General features: G+C 43.8%; 1 protein-coding gene across 1 annotated transcript in view; it reads right to left on the bottom strand.

Annotated features, from left to right (window-relative positions):
• Positions 1-15,481, bottom strand: part of SCARB2 (scavenger receptor class B member 2) — an 81,223-nt gene that overhangs the window by 18,266 nt on the left and 47,476 nt on the right. Inside the window, exons 3-8 of the mRNA XM_044303629.1 lie at positions 15,314-15,461; positions 12,841-13,041; positions 6,732-6,823; positions 5,720-5,839; positions 4,018-4,196; positions 1,228-1,346 (exon numbers count right to left, since the gene is read on the bottom strand). Of these exons, the coding sequence (XP_044159564.1) occupies positions 1,228-1,346; positions 4,018-4,196; positions 5,720-5,839; positions 6,732-6,823; positions 12,841-13,041; positions 15,314-15,461 (859 nt within the window). The remainder of the gene's footprint in view (positions 1-1,227; positions 1,347-4,017; positions 4,197-5,719; positions 5,840-6,731; positions 6,824-12,840; positions 13,042-15,313; positions 15,462-15,481) is intronic.

Genomic DNA, 15,481 nt, shown 5'->3' with positions numbered 1-15,481 from the left:
AGTTCAGCAATGGGACCTGGCTTCCCAGAACTGCGGTGTGACTTATTGTTATCGTAAATTTGGTGCAACGTAAGCCATCCAATAGGCGTTGTATAGTCAGATAAATCTGGTGCATCTTTAGACTGCTTGTCTAAGTTTATGTATAAAGGTTATACATGAAAACATAAATAAAAAAAACTTCCTTGCAAACCCCATAAAATAGAGCCAACTCTATACTAAAACAATTCTCTACAAAAAGACTCCAGAGCCTCTATAGCTCAAAATATTAAAAATATCTTTATTAAATGATTATATATAATGTAAAATGATTAGCATGAAAAGCCACAATAAAAAGAAGTGTGGTCCCCCTGAGGGATGGTATGACAATATAATAGTTAATTATCTATAGGAGTAGCTGTGAGCAGTATAAGTCAATAAGTCCAGTGTAACATGAGCAAATAGTTGCTAAATTGCAATAAAAGGCAGGTGCCAGGACATATAAACATAATCTCCCATATCTGAGGCTAACTCCTACACAAACAAGTAACCAATACGTAATGGAGTAACTACATACCCATCAGAGCACAGTACCCTCAGGAGAACCACACACCCCAACGCACGTTTCGGCAAAGCCTTCCTCAGCGGGCGCGGTTCTCCTTGGAAATGTGTGTATTTAAACAAGTAGCTCACCAATCAGAGCGTTGTCAGCCTAATAAGAAAATTGCCTACCGATGTGTACTGGTGTCATGAGATGCACCTGAGCTTTTTTCCGCACCATGCACTGCCTGCGTCTGGCCGGAAATGCGTTGTGATCACGTGCGTTGGGGTGTGCGGTTCTCCTGAGGGTACTGTGCTCTGATGGGTATGCAGTTACTCCTATATTGTCATATCATCCCTCAGGGGGACCGCCCTTCTTTTTATTGTAGCTTTTCATCTCTGCTAATCATGTTACATTATATATAATCATTTAATAAAGATATTTTGAGCTATAGAGACTCTGGTGTCTTTTTGTAGGGAATTGTCTAAGTTTATGTTGTCTGCATTTTAGACAGGATTAGTAAATATGCCCCAATGGGGCTAATCTATTAAAACTCCCAAAGGGTCCAATTTATCAAAACAATTTTGGGGATGCTAACATGGTAAATGTCACACGGATTTCAGTGTATTTCAAGAACAGGCTATCAACAAGGTTTCTGAGAGAACCACATTTAACATGTCAATACTGGATTACTTATGTAGCTACCATACCGGACTGATGTCCAAAAATGTTTCATGATATTCTTTCTTGGGATTCATTCCTACTACATTGGCAATGACGGATTCTTCAGCTTGGTAGAAATGGGGAGAGGACAATATAATAGGAGCACCTGTCAAAAGAAACACAGAAAAAAGGCCTGATGGATATCCAGAAACAGAGACCACTGAGTGCCTGTCCACCAAAGCAAGGAAAGGATATAAAAAGAGAAGAACATGTCTGACTGGCTAGGCCTAAAAAATGCATCAAAAACAGCAGCAAACTGCCCCGTGTGCCTTCTAGCCTGAGGAAATGCCTTGAGACATGACGCATCAGTATAACATTTGTACAATATGAAATGGAATATACAAGCTATGGACCTTATGTGGTTCAATTGTCCAAAAACGTGATGCCTTTGGCCCCTTTCACACGGGCAAGAATTCCATGCGGGTGCAATGCGTGAGGTGAACGTATTGCACTCGCACTGAATCCTGACCCATTCACTTCAATGGGGCTGTGCACATGAGCGGTGATTCTCACGCATCACTGGTGCATTGTGTGAAAATCGCAGCAAGCTCTATATTGTGCATTTTTCACTCAACGCAGTCCCCATAGAAGTGGCTAGGGCTGCATGAAAATCGCAAGCATCCGCAAGCAAGTGCGGATGCAGTGCGATTTTCACGCATGGTTGCTAGGAGACGATCGGGACCCGATCTTTATTATTTTACCTTATAACATGGTTATAAGGGAAAATAATAGCATTCTTAATACAAAATGCAAAGTAAAATAGTGATGAGGGGTTAAAAAATATAAAAAGTCCCAGGGGGGTTTATCTGTCCCAGACTTCTTGAAATATTACAGAGCAGCAAGACTGGCCCAACTATTTTTAACACACTTAGATAAGAAAAAACAGCCACTATGGGTCTCTCTAGAGACGTCTAACATGGCACCTTATACTTGGACAGCCTTGATATGGATGGTTCCCTCACTGCCGTCGACCATCCGCACCACATCCCTCCTATCGCATTACTTATTGATACTTTGGAGGTCAGTGCGCTTCAAATATAAGCTACAATCCTTGCCATCTCCGCTGACCTCTATTTTTGGTAATCCATTGTTTCGCCCGGGTTTGCATCTCCTGTCCTTCCACCGGTGGATTAGCAAGCACCTATGCTCTCTACATAAATTCCTTCGTAGGGGTATTCTAGAATCCAAGGGTGACTTTTTGGGGAAACACTCTCCTCCTGTAGGAGAACATTTTAATGTTAACAGGATTTTCTCCTTTCTAAGGTCATTGGTTGGACCAACCCAAAAGCTAGATTTTGCCCCTTTTGAAAGAATGATCACATACTCCTTATATAAGCAGGGTCTACTATCTAGAATATATGGATTTATTGATGTTTATCCAGAAGGGGTAAAACTTCCTTATATGTTGGCTTGGGAAAATGACATGGGATTAGAATCCTCTGTCCCCACATGGTTTCAGCGGTCACAAACGCTTACGAAGGGTTCCTGGCAAGTTACGCTGGCAGAAACCTCTATAAAAATCCTACATAGGACATACATGGTACCGTCCAGGCTACATCTTATGTATCCTGAGGTTTCTCCGAAATGTTTTAGAGGGTGTGATGCGGATGGTATGATGCTACACATTTGGTGGAGCTGCCCTGTGGTGAAGCGCTTCTGGGATCAGATCTGCTCACTAATCGCCACTGCCTTAGGCTGTAGCTATTCTGCTACAATCCCCCATTGCCTACCAGGTGACAAGCCTTCAGGGTTATCCACGCCCAAATTCAAAATGTCGCAATTTATATTGCTAGCTGCGAGAATTCACGTTGCTTTCAAATGGCGCACACCCTCACTTAGCAGGCAAGCGGTTACAGATAGGGTTAACAAGTTGCTCCTTTGTGAGAGACTCACAGCAATAAGGTCGGATACGATAACTATTTTTGAGAAGGTTTGGGAACCGTGGCTGTCATCCACTTTTTCTGTGGACCTTAGATACACCTTCACGCTATAACATGATGATTGCAAAACTGTACTTGTCTTTCTCTAGTAATGATTGATCCGAGTTGTGTTTATTGTTAGTTTTTTTCTGACAAAACATACTGCTAATGCTTCCTAATGTGGTATTGATATGTATTGTACTAATCTACTGTAATTTTTTTCTCGAATCACAAAACTTCAAATAAATGATTTTTGAAACTAAAAAATAAAAAACAATTAATAAACTCACCTTAATCCACGTGAACGCTCAGCCTGGCATGTCTTCTTTTTTTTTTTTTTTTTTTTTTTAAAGGACCTGTGGTGACGTCACTGCGCTCATCACATGGTTTATCACCATGGTGAAGGATCAGGTGAAGGACAATGTAATGAGCGCAGTGACATCATCAAAGGTCCTTTAGCCAGGTCCTGAAGAAAGTAGAAAGAAGAGGAGATCTGCTACGCGATCAAGTGGATGGGGTGAGTTCAATTTTTTAATATTTTTAACCCCTCAATGGACAGTTTACTAAGCAGTCTGTATTAAGAATGCTATTATTTTCCCTTATAACCATGTTATAAGGGAAAATATTAAAAGCTACACCACACCGATCCCAAATCCAAACTTCTGTGAAGAAGTCCGGGTTCGGGGCTGGGTACCAAACATGTCGATTTTTCTCATGCGCGTGCAAAATGCATTAAAGCGCTTTACACTCGCGCTGAAAAATTGTGCATTTTCCCGCAACGCACCCGCATCTTGTCCGGCTCTCACACGTGACGCCTGTGTGAAAGAGGCCTTTCTATCAGCAACCTGCTTTACATACCTTGCTTGCATGCACTGACATTGAGTAGGCCCGATGGAAGGCAATTTCCCTCTGGCACACAAAATCCTGCATTGTCTGGATTGACAGTAACATTGGCAAAAACCTTGGCTGGCGGGGTAAAACGGAAGACGGGAATGCCCTTTACACTGTCTGATGCTTCATAAACCGCATAAACAGACCTAGGGAAAAGAAGGGGTGTGTAAAGTCCTTGGCAACTATATAGCATTTTTATATATACGGTATATATTGTAAGCTACTGAAGAAGTGGACAGGAGCCCTGAAACACATGTACATATACCATATAGTTGTATAATAATAATCCATTTCTCTCTATATCCCAATCTTGTTAGGTTGCCTTGCATCTGCAATGTCTATACAGGACTACCACTGCATTGTTTGAGGGCACCCACTGTCACTGGTAATAAGATTACCTTTCACTACAGATTACATCATGAACCTTTAACACGTCAGACCATAAACATTTTTGTGGGAGTTCTTCTTTAATAAAAAAATAATAATAACCTCCTAACCATGCTATCATGAATTTTGTTTAGAAAGAGCCACACCTTGCAGCAAACACAAAAGCCTGTTAATGACTAGCTGCACCTCATATAGTATTGTTGGCATTGTATATTTAGGCCTCATGCACACGACAGTAGTTTTGGTCTGCATCAACATTTTTGCAGATTGCACTCAGACCCATTCATTTCTATGGGTCTGCAAAAAATGTGGACAGCACACGGATGTCATGTGTCTGCTGTCCACATCCATGTGGCCATTCCGCAAATTATAGAACATGCTCTATTCTTGTTCTTTTGCAGACCAGAAAAGCCATTGCTACTAATGGGTGTGAGAAAACTGTGGAATGCACACAGCTGGTATCCGTATTTTGTGGATCCGCAGTTTGAGGACCGCAAAACGAATATGGTCATGTCCATGTGGCTTTGTGGCATGTGGCCAGTTCACATAGAGATTTTCAGTGGTGTTTTTGTGTACTTTAATGGACTTAGTGATTATTTTTTTGTAAGGCCTCTTGAACAACAACGTGTGCTTCCTGTTGCCGTATTGCAGACCATATTTGCGGATCCGCAATACAAAGGTGCTGTTCCGTGGGCATTCCGCATCACGGATGCGGACCCATTCACTTTAATAGGTCCGCAAATCCGGAGATGCGGAATGGTGTGCGACGTAAGCAAGGATGAAACCCTACGGAAGCACAACAGAATGCTTCCGTGGGGTTTCGGCCCGTACTTCCATTCCGCAAAAAGATAGAACATGTCCTATCTTTTGCAGAACAGCCGGATCACGGAGCCAATAAAGTAAATGGGTCCGCGATCCTCTGCGGCTGCCCCACGGACGGTGTTCGTGCATTGTGGCCCGCAATTTGCACGGGGCGCACACGTTCGTGTGGAGGAGGCCTAACTGTGTTTTTTTTGTATTTTTTTTTCCACGTTAGCTGAAAGTCCATGGGAATATGAAACAAGTGAAAAACACAAAAACAAAAACATATCAAAGCTCTGAAGTTCTGACATTTTGACACCTATTTCTCTATAAAGAATAAAACACCAGAAAAAAAACATTCACAAACTCCACTAAAAGAACATAAAATACTGAATGCTGTACAAAAAAATTTCCATAAACAAAAACAGGCCAGACCAAATTCATTTGTGTAGGGGGCCTTATAAGTTATTTTTTTTCTTACCTACATAGGTCTGATGAAAACATGTAAATGATATCATCTTTATCTATTAATGGGTGAAAGGACGTTCCATCCGTTCCATTAATCATATTGCATGTGTCTGATGTCCACCACATGAGATTTCTTGGGAAACAAAAAAATATATATATTTTATTGGCGGGAGATCAGATACCATATCATGTCACTGAACAAACAGGTCAGTCTGACAAAGTTCAGGGTTTATTACACAACTTAAAACCGGCACAACTTTTAAAAGGATTTCCATTTCTTGAAGAAGTCATTCACAGAAACATAGGGGGTCATTTATCAAACTGGTAGAACTGGCTTAGTTACCCATAGCAACCAATCAGCTTCCTCCTTTCATTATGGCCAGCTCCTTTGGGAGATGAAAGGAGGAATCTCATTGGTTGCTATGGGCAACTTTACACCAATTTGATAAATGACCCCCATAGTTATTAAGGTGGAAAAAAGACCCAAGTCTATCTAGTCAAACCTATTATCCTGCAATGTTCATCCAGAGGAAGGCAGAATAACAATAGAAGCCAAGTCTCCATATCATGGTGGAAAAATTCCTTCCCGACTCCAATAAGGCAATCAGAATAACTCCCTGGATCAACGACCCCCCTCTAGTAACTATTTGCCTGTAATATTATTATACTCCAGAAATACATCCAGGCCCCTCTTGAATTCCTTTATTGTACTCACCATCACCACCTCCTCGGGCAGAGAGTTCCATAGTCTCACTGCTCTTACTGTAAAGAATCCCCTTTACTGTGGAATATGTTCTGAGGGCACTTTATGAAAGGTGTGAACCTTAGTATATATGTATATGTAAATATTATTATAGAACAGCCATGCTCAACCTGCGGCCCTCCAGCTGTTGCAAAACTACAACTCCCAGCATGCCCGAACAGACTACAGCTATCAGCCTACAGCAGGGCATTGTGGGAGTTGTAGTTTTACAACAGCTGGAGGGCCGCAGGTGGAGCATGCCTGTTATAGAAGATAACCCTACCTTTCGCCTTTCCATTCCACAATCTTGGTAAAATCCATGTATCCTTTGGAACCACTAAGAAACACGTAGGTCCCATCATTGGTTGCATTCATCTGTAAAGATATGAAGTGCAAAAACAAAGGTACTTGCATTATATGTGAGGTCTACAAAGACCACTTTAAAGGGGTTTTCTGAGATTCCAAAAACATATAGAAAAGCCCATAACAGTGGTTAGATAAATATTTTGCAGTACACTCACATTATAATCTGAGTCATGTGCTGTGCCAAACATAGCAGTGCAGCAGTTGTGCTCCATGATCGGCTATCTCTAAGTGTGGACAGACAAGTGGCAGAGCCACTGAGCGCCAATGGGGAGTATACTGCATATCCTACTGGGCTCTACTATTAGTAGCCTTTCGAACACTAATGCGCACCTCAAAAACCACTTTAAATAAGCCATTTCTTTGTTATCACTAATCAGCCAGAACGCACTGATTTGGAAACAAAATATAGAATATATGTATACAGTATATACATGACACATGGCAACTCTCACTAGGTTAGGCCTCATGCACACCACAGTATGTATTTTGCGATCCGCAAAAAACGGATCCGCCAAAAATACGGATTACGCCCGTGTGCATTCCGTATTTTGCAGAACGGAACAGCTGTCCCTTGATAGAACTGTACTATCCTTGTCCGTAATGCGGATGGAAAAACGTCAGTTTTTTTAAATGAATGGTTCCGTATACGGTCCGCAAAAAAAAAGGAACAGACACTGAAAGAATATACTTTCATGTGCATGAGGCCTAAGTCACAAGTGCTAAGAGGGCATCAATTTGCCAAAAAGAAGCAAGGTGCCAGCTGAACAAATCATGGACTTAACAATAGCCATAGCACTTGCTATAGGGCCCAGAGGTTGGAGGTCCAAGCTGGCGCAAGAACATTGTACTGTTTTGTGGGAAATTACAATATGGTGGCCTTTTGGTATAAGGCTACTTTCACACTTGCGGTAGCCTTTTCTGGCAGGGGGAAAAACCTGCCGGATCTGGCAGGCTGTTCCTCCGCCGGAAAAACCTGCCAGAAAAGGCTACCGCAAGTGTGAAAGTAGCCTAAGGCCTCCTGCACAGGACCGTATGGTTTTGCGGTCCATTTTAAACAGATCAGTTTTTCAGATTTTTTGTTTCAGTAGTGTTTCCGTTTGTGATCCATTTTTTGCGGATCGGAAACGGAAGCATACAATAATGTTTAAACAGTAAGTACATAAAAAAATTGAGCTAGACATAACATTTTCAATAGATGGTTCCGCAAAAACAAAACGGATACGGAAGACATCCGGAGTCATTCAGTTTTTTTGGCGGAACCATTGACTTGAATAGAGCCACGGAACGTGATTAGCAGGCAATAATAGGACATGTTCTATCTTTGAACGGAAATATAGAAACGGAAGGCATATGAAGTACCTTCCGTTTTTTTTTTGCAGGTCCATTGAAATGAATGGTTCCATTGGAGGACTTGCAAACAAACGTTTTTTTTGCCGCTTGCGTTCCGTTTTTTTGCTTTCCATATACGGAACCATTCATTTCAATGCATCCGCAAAAAAAAAAAAAAAAACTGAAGGTACGTATGCCTTAGCCTTACGTTTCCGTATTTCCATTTTTCCGTTCAAAGATGTCTATCCGGGGCCAGCTGTTCCTTTCCGCAAAATACAGAATGCACACGGACATCATCTGTATTTTTTGCGGGCCGCAAAATACAGAAAAAGCCATACGGTCGTGTGCAAGAGGCCTAATGCTGCTATTTTGCTATGGGACCCATAATTATGCCCCTGAAACTAATTTATATTCTTCAAATCAGCAGTGCACATTGGATACAACAATACATTCGCTATAAAACAGACATTCTATGTAGGGGTGGTAAATTCTCAATTTGTAGCTACAACTGACACAGAACCGTTTTTTTGTATTCTAAGGGCATGTTCACAAAGGTTTTTGTTTTTTTTTACACGGATTTTGATCCATTCCACCGACTGCTTCTATTCTACCTCCCATTCTTCCTCAATAGGAATATGCACTGCTATTTATATAGCCATGGATTTTTAAACCGTGGTGGGTGTCCACACAGCATTCAGACTACAAATCTATGGCAGAAATTTGAGGATCAGCCTTGGATTTCTGAAGCAAGATTTTTCTAGTGTGTATTTTCTGCCATGTAAACATACTCTAAGGCCTCATGCACACGACCGTTGTGTGCATCCGTGGCCGTTGTGCCGTTTTCCGTTTTTTTTTCGCTGACCCATTGACTTTCAATGGGTCCGTGGAAAAATCGGAAAATGCACCGTTTTGCAGCCGAGGCCGTGATCCGTGTATCCTGTCTGTCAAAAAAATATGTCTGTCATAAAAGCTTTTTCAGATCTAAGTTTTCACTTCGTGAAAACTCATATCCGACAGTATATTCTAACACAGAGGCGTTCCCATGGTGAAGGGGACACTTCTAGTTAGAATACACTACAAACTTTGTACAAGACTGCCCCCTGCTGCCTGGCAGCACCCGATCTTTTACAGGGGGATATGATAGCACAATTAACCCCGTCAGGTGCGGCACCTGAATGGGTTAATTGTACTATCATATCCCCCTGTAAGAGCTCAGGGCTGCCAGGCAGCAGACCCCCCCCCCCCCCCCCTCCCCAGTTTGAATATCGTTGGTGGCACAGTGTGCGCCCCCCATCGGGCCCCCCTTCCTCCCTCTAGTGTAATAAATCGTTGGTGGCACAGTGTGCGCCCCCCATCCGGCCCCCCCTTCCTCCCTCTATTGTTATAAATCGTTGGTGGCACAGTGTGCGCCCCCCATCGAGCCCGCCCTTCCTCCCTCTATTGTTATAAATCGTCGGTGGCACAGTGTGCGCCCCCCCGCTTCCTCCCTCTATTGTAATAAATCGTTGGTGGCACAGTGTGCGCCCCCCATCGGACCCCCTCCCTCTATAGCAGTAACAACATTGGTGGCAGTGTGCGGCCTCCCATTCCCCCTCCCCCATCATTGGTGGCAGCGGAGTTCCGATCGGAGTCCCAGTTTAATCGCTGGGGCTCCGATCGGTAACCATGGCAACCAGGAAGCTACTGCAGCCCTGGTTGCCATGGTTACTTAGCAATAGTACAACAGTAGAAGATTCATACTTACCTGCTTGATGCTGCGATGTCTGTGACCGGCCGGGAGCTCCTCCTACTGGTAAGTGACAGTTCTTTAGCAATGCGCCGCACAGACCTTTCACTTACCAGTAGGTGGAGCTCCAGGCCGGACACAGACATCGCAGCAGCAAGCAGGTAACTATGAATCTTCTACTATTGTACTATTGCTAAGTAACCATGGCAACCAGGACTGCAGTAGCGTCCTGGTTGCCATGGTTACCGATCGGAGCCCCAGCGATTAAACTGGGACTCCGATCGGGACTCCGCTGCCACCAATGATCGGGGGGGGGGGGGGGGGGGGAGATGGGAGGCTGCACACTGCCACCAATGTTGTTACTGCTATAGAGGGAGGGGGGCCGATGGGGGGCGCACACTGTGCCACCAACTATTTATTACACTAGAGGGAGGAAGGGGGGGGCCCGATGGTGGGCGCACACTGTGCCACCAACGATATTCAAACTGGGAAGGGGGGGGGGGCGGTCTGCCCCCTGCTGCCTGGCAGCCCTGATCTCTTACAGGGGGATATGATAGTACAATTAACCCCTTCAGGTGCGGCACCTGAGGAGTTAATTGTGCTGATCACGGCCCCCTGTAAGAGATCGGGTGCTGCCAGGCAGCAGGGGGCAGTCTTGTACAAAGTTTGTAGTGTATTCTAACTAGAAGCGTCCCCATCACCATGGGAACGCCTCTGTGTTAGAATATACTGTCGGATCTGAGTTTCACGAAGTAGCTCATATCCGACAGTATATTCTAACATAGAGGCGTTCCCATGGTGATGGGGACGCTTCAAGTTAAAATATACCATCGGATTGGAGAAAACTCCGATCCGATGGTATAAAAGGGACTCTAGACTTTACATTGAAAGTCAATGGGGACGGATCCGTTTGAAATGGCACCATATTGTGTCAACGTCAAACGGATCCGTCCCCATTGACTTGCATTGTAATTCAGAACGGATCCGTTTGGCTCCGCACGGCCAGGCGGACACCAAAACGACTTTTTTTTCATGTCCGTGGATCCTCCAAAAATCAAGGAAGACCCACGGACGAAAAAACGGTCACGGATCACGGACCTACGGACCCCGTTTTTGCGGACCGTGAAAATAAACTGTTGTGTGCATGAGGCCTAAGTGTCGCAAAGAGTTTTGCCATTGACTTTGAATGGAGGAGCAGGGCATATGCTCATGCTTGACCGCTGCTACATTCAAACTAGCTATGGTAGTGCAGCCAGAGGGAATGGGGTTTCTGGGTCCCCCATTTTGGTGATCGGTGGTGGTTTCCAGCAGTCAGACCCCTAACGATTTAGCAGGCATCACCAATCCACTGGATAGGCGATAATCTCTCTGGGCTGGCATACCCACTTTTAGAGTTAGCAACTACAATTATTTATACGGAAGTAACCTGATATATTCTGGAAGCAGGCGTTTGTCTGGAGTTCTAATAACTAATCCAATTCAGAAACCCCTCAGCTGAAAATGACTGCCCCTAGACACCAATTGACATATACCACAGCTAACTGAATAAAAGGCAGACTAAGGTCTAGTTAATGGGAAACAAGGTGTGTTGTGTATGCAAAGTTCCACCCTTTCAATAAACTATATGAAAACACAATAAATGAAGAGAAAGCAAATCCAATAACATATTTCATTAGGCAAATCTGCGGCCGTGCATTTTACATGCTTTTATGGAGGCAACCCATCCAGACTAAGGGCTTGTTCACACAAACGTATTTTGCGTTCCGCCATTGCTCCGTTCCGTGGCTCCGCCAAAATGATGAGTCCTGTCCGTTTTGCGAACAAGAATAGGCATTTTTATAATAAGCCTCCTGTTCCGTTCCGCAAATTGCGGAAGGCACATGAGCGCCATCCGTGTTTTGCGGACCGCAAAAAACAGCACGGTCATGTGAACGAACCCTAAGGGTAGACAGACTGGAAAAAAAGAACATCAAACACCTGGAAAATAAATATTAGCCTCACCCCCTCCCTCATGGCAGAGTCTTGGTGGCTCATTAACATGGGGAATGTATTAAAGGGGTTATCCCATGACTAATGTAAAAAACTAAAATCAGACATCATATAGTACATGACAACCTCTTTCTAACAAGGCTAGAACCAGCCCTGTACCTCACATGGATCCAGAGATCTCCCCATTCAATGCTCTGCTAGATTGATATCAAGCTGGCAGCTCAAAGGGAGTGTCTTTTCTGCTGCCGCTAAGGGGGTGTGTCCATGCTCTCCCTATCCCAGCTCAGTGGGAGTGTCCTTTCTGCTGCAGCTAAGGGGACGTGTCCATCACTCCCTATCCCAGCTCAGTGGGAGTTCTCCTTTCTGCTGCAGCTAAGGGGACGTGTCCATCACTCCCTATCCCAGCTCAGTGGGAGTTCTCCTTTCTGCTGCAGCTAAGGGGACGTGTCCATGCTCTCCCTATCCCAGCTCAGCGGGAGTGTCTATTCTGCTGCAGCTAGGGGGCGTGTCCATGCTCTACCTATCACAGCTCAGCGGGAGTGTCCTTGCTGCTGCAGCTAAGGGGGCATGTCATTTCTGCACCAGCTCTTTCCCTATCACAGATCAGGAGATGTGTCCCTTCTGTTGCAGCTGTCTCCTTGTAACTGTCACAGCTTCTAATGGAAGACAGAACAGGTGGCAGTTGAAGGATGGAACTTAGCATATGCGTCCACCTCAGCATGGTGGTCAGAGATATAAGGAAAAGAACAGCACGTGGCTCTATACAGATACATTTTATTAAATAACTCACTGGCTTTACAACATTTTTAATTACATGAAAAATCAAAAAGTATTCAGATCCAAGTGCTGGTTTGAGAAATGCTGAATATTTTTGTGGCACAACCCCTTTAATAAGGAAACTCTTTACCTAAGTTTCCTAAAAAATGAGTGGTGTTTTTGGATTATTTCCCTCAGAAATCTGACAGGCACTTTCCACACTTACCTGGTAGAACAAGCCAAACATGGCACTAATGTCTGGTACTACAGCGTGTACCATAGAAAGAACAGGGTCCTTGTAACCCCAAAGCAGTTCATGGACCGATCGTGTAAGAAACACTCCTTCGTTGTAAGTCTTCAAAACTCCATCAATTATTGGTTTTATGTATTTAAAATACTTATTATTTCTGGTAATTTGCAGCAGTGTCTGAAATATAGAAGATTACAAAGCAGATAACTACAAGTCTTCCCACATTTGGTGAACAACTTCAATACAATGAATCCATTTTTTCAGCAGACTGAGTTACAAGCAAAAATGCACATTTTAAGAAGCACAAAAAGCCATAGTAGCGGTATATAAATAAAATAGCATCATATTAATGGAGTGCAGATGGAAGAGGGTACTAGATAAACATTATTGCTATTAAGGATTTCAAACGGGGGCTCTCCTCATCCTATGCGCCACCTAGACCCCTATCTCCGTGGGGCACCCCGCAAAGGGAAACCGCCACAGACTTTGAACCTATTCCTATCTGTACCCTACAAGAGTTGCATTTGCTTCTTTTTACACTGCTCTCGCCACTTTTCCAAAAGGGGGCATGGCAAGGGTGGGAAAGGGGTGTAGTCAACAGCCAAGACTAATTTATGCCAGTTTTCTGGTGTAAATGAAGCCAGAAATCTATGACAGCTCTGAGCTGTTATAGATTTTCCAGTTTAGGTTCACGACTGCCAGAGGATGCGTCCCATGACTAATGTAAAAAATGAAAAATCAGACATCATATGGTACATGACAACCTCTTTCACAAAATATAAGAAAAAAAGGGGATTTCAGCTCACCCACCGTCCTCCTTTGCCGTGCACGGATCCCGAACCAGGAATCAATCAAAACAGTAGAAAAAATCCAGCAGCCGGCTCAGGATAAAATCCAATTTCTTTATTTCTTCATTATAAAATCCATAGGCTGACCAGAAAGGCAAGGTCTACGCATTTCGACTGTACGTCTTAAAGGGGTTCTGCAGTTTTTTTAAACTGATGATCAATCCTCTGGATAGATCATCAGCATCTTATTGGTGGGGTCAGACACCCAGGACCCCCGCCAATCAGCTGTTTGAGAAAGCAGCGGTGCTGGCAGTAGTGCCGCGGCCTTCTCGCTGTTTACCACAGGCCCAGTGACGTCAAGACTAGTATCACTGGCCTGGGCCGCAGCTAAGCTCTGTTCACTTGAAAGAAGCTTAGTCGCGCCCAGGCCAGTCATACTAGTCGTGATGTCACTGGGCCTGCAGTACCTCACATGGATCCAGAGATCTCCCCATTCATTGCTCTGCTAGATTGATGTCAAGCTGGCAGCTTAAAGGGCGTGTCTTCTCTGCTGCAGCTAAGGGGGCATGTCCATGCTCTCCCTATCCCAGCTCAGGAGCCAGTTGAAGGATGAAACTGAGCATGTGCGGCCATCTCAGTGAGCAGGTCAAACAAATAAGAAAAAAGCATTTTATTGAATAGCTCCATAGCTATGCTAAGTCTTTAATTACGTGCAATTAGAAAAGTATTCAGATCCAGGTGCTGGTTTGAAAACTGTAGAATATTTTTAGTGGGACAACTCCTTTAAAGGGAACCTGTCATCACCTTTATGCTGCCCATACTAACGGCAGAATAAAGTAGAGACAGGTAAGTTGATTTCAGCACTCTGTCATTTATAAGTTAAAAGTAAGTGGTTCCTGTGAACCAACATCACAATCATTGCAGACTGGGCCTGGAAAAGAGTCACGGCCACCTGGGAAGAGTCATGGTTATTCATGAATTCCTGCTCTCCTGCCCACCTGCTGATGACTGACAGGCTTCTACCTAGTTTTCTCCCTTTCTCTCTAGTAGAGAACTGCCAATCATCAGCAGATGGGTCAGGAGAGCAGGAGATTATGGATAACCATGACTCTTCTCAGGTAGATCTGACTCTTTTCCAGGCCTGGGCTGCAGTGATTATGATGCTGGTTCTCTGCAATCACTTACTTTTAGCTCATGAGTGACACACCGCTGACATCAGCAATTCTGTCACTATTTTATGCTGCCCTCAGTGAGGTCAGCATAAAGTTTATGACAGGTTCCCTTTGAGTTGTCAGTCGGTGCTGCTGACAGTACTCTAATATGTACTGGGCCTTAGCTTGGTTACTTAATAGTTTTGAATTATTCTATCCTTGCTGCAAAGGAAATCAACTCAACCTGCTCTGCCTTTCTACTCGTCTTGTGCTGGCCTATGCTTACAGTATACACAACAATCACTCTGAGCACACAGAACTGCAGTGTAAAGCATGGAGGTATAGAAGACCAGTCTGTGGTTCTGACCTTAGGCCTCCTTTGCAGCTCAGACTATCATGTAAGGTACCACCACTGATTATAACTCTGCCCTAATGGAACAGAACTAAAAAGCAGCCAACAGGAAAATAGATAGCAAGTAAAAGACTCAACTGGAATGTTACTATACTTACCACAATAGGAATATTAACTGTTCGTATTAAGTCCACCTCTGGGTTCCCCACAGACTTATTAGGTTCAAAAATGTAAGTCTTGGGATTAACCGCAGACACTTCAGTACCATTCTCAAGAAATTCTATATCCTCTTTAGGTCGATACTCCCTACAAATAAAACAAGCAAT

The sequence above is a fragment of the Bufo gargarizans genome, chromosome 1, assembly GCF_014858855.1.
Source record: "Bufo gargarizans isolate SCDJY-AF-19 chromosome 1, ASM1485885v1, whole genome shotgun sequence".
Classification (NCBI taxonomy): Eukaryota; Metazoa; Chordata; class Amphibia; order Anura; family Bufonidae; genus Bufo; species Bufo gargarizans.
This window is presented reverse-complemented; position numbering and strand designations above follow the sequence as displayed.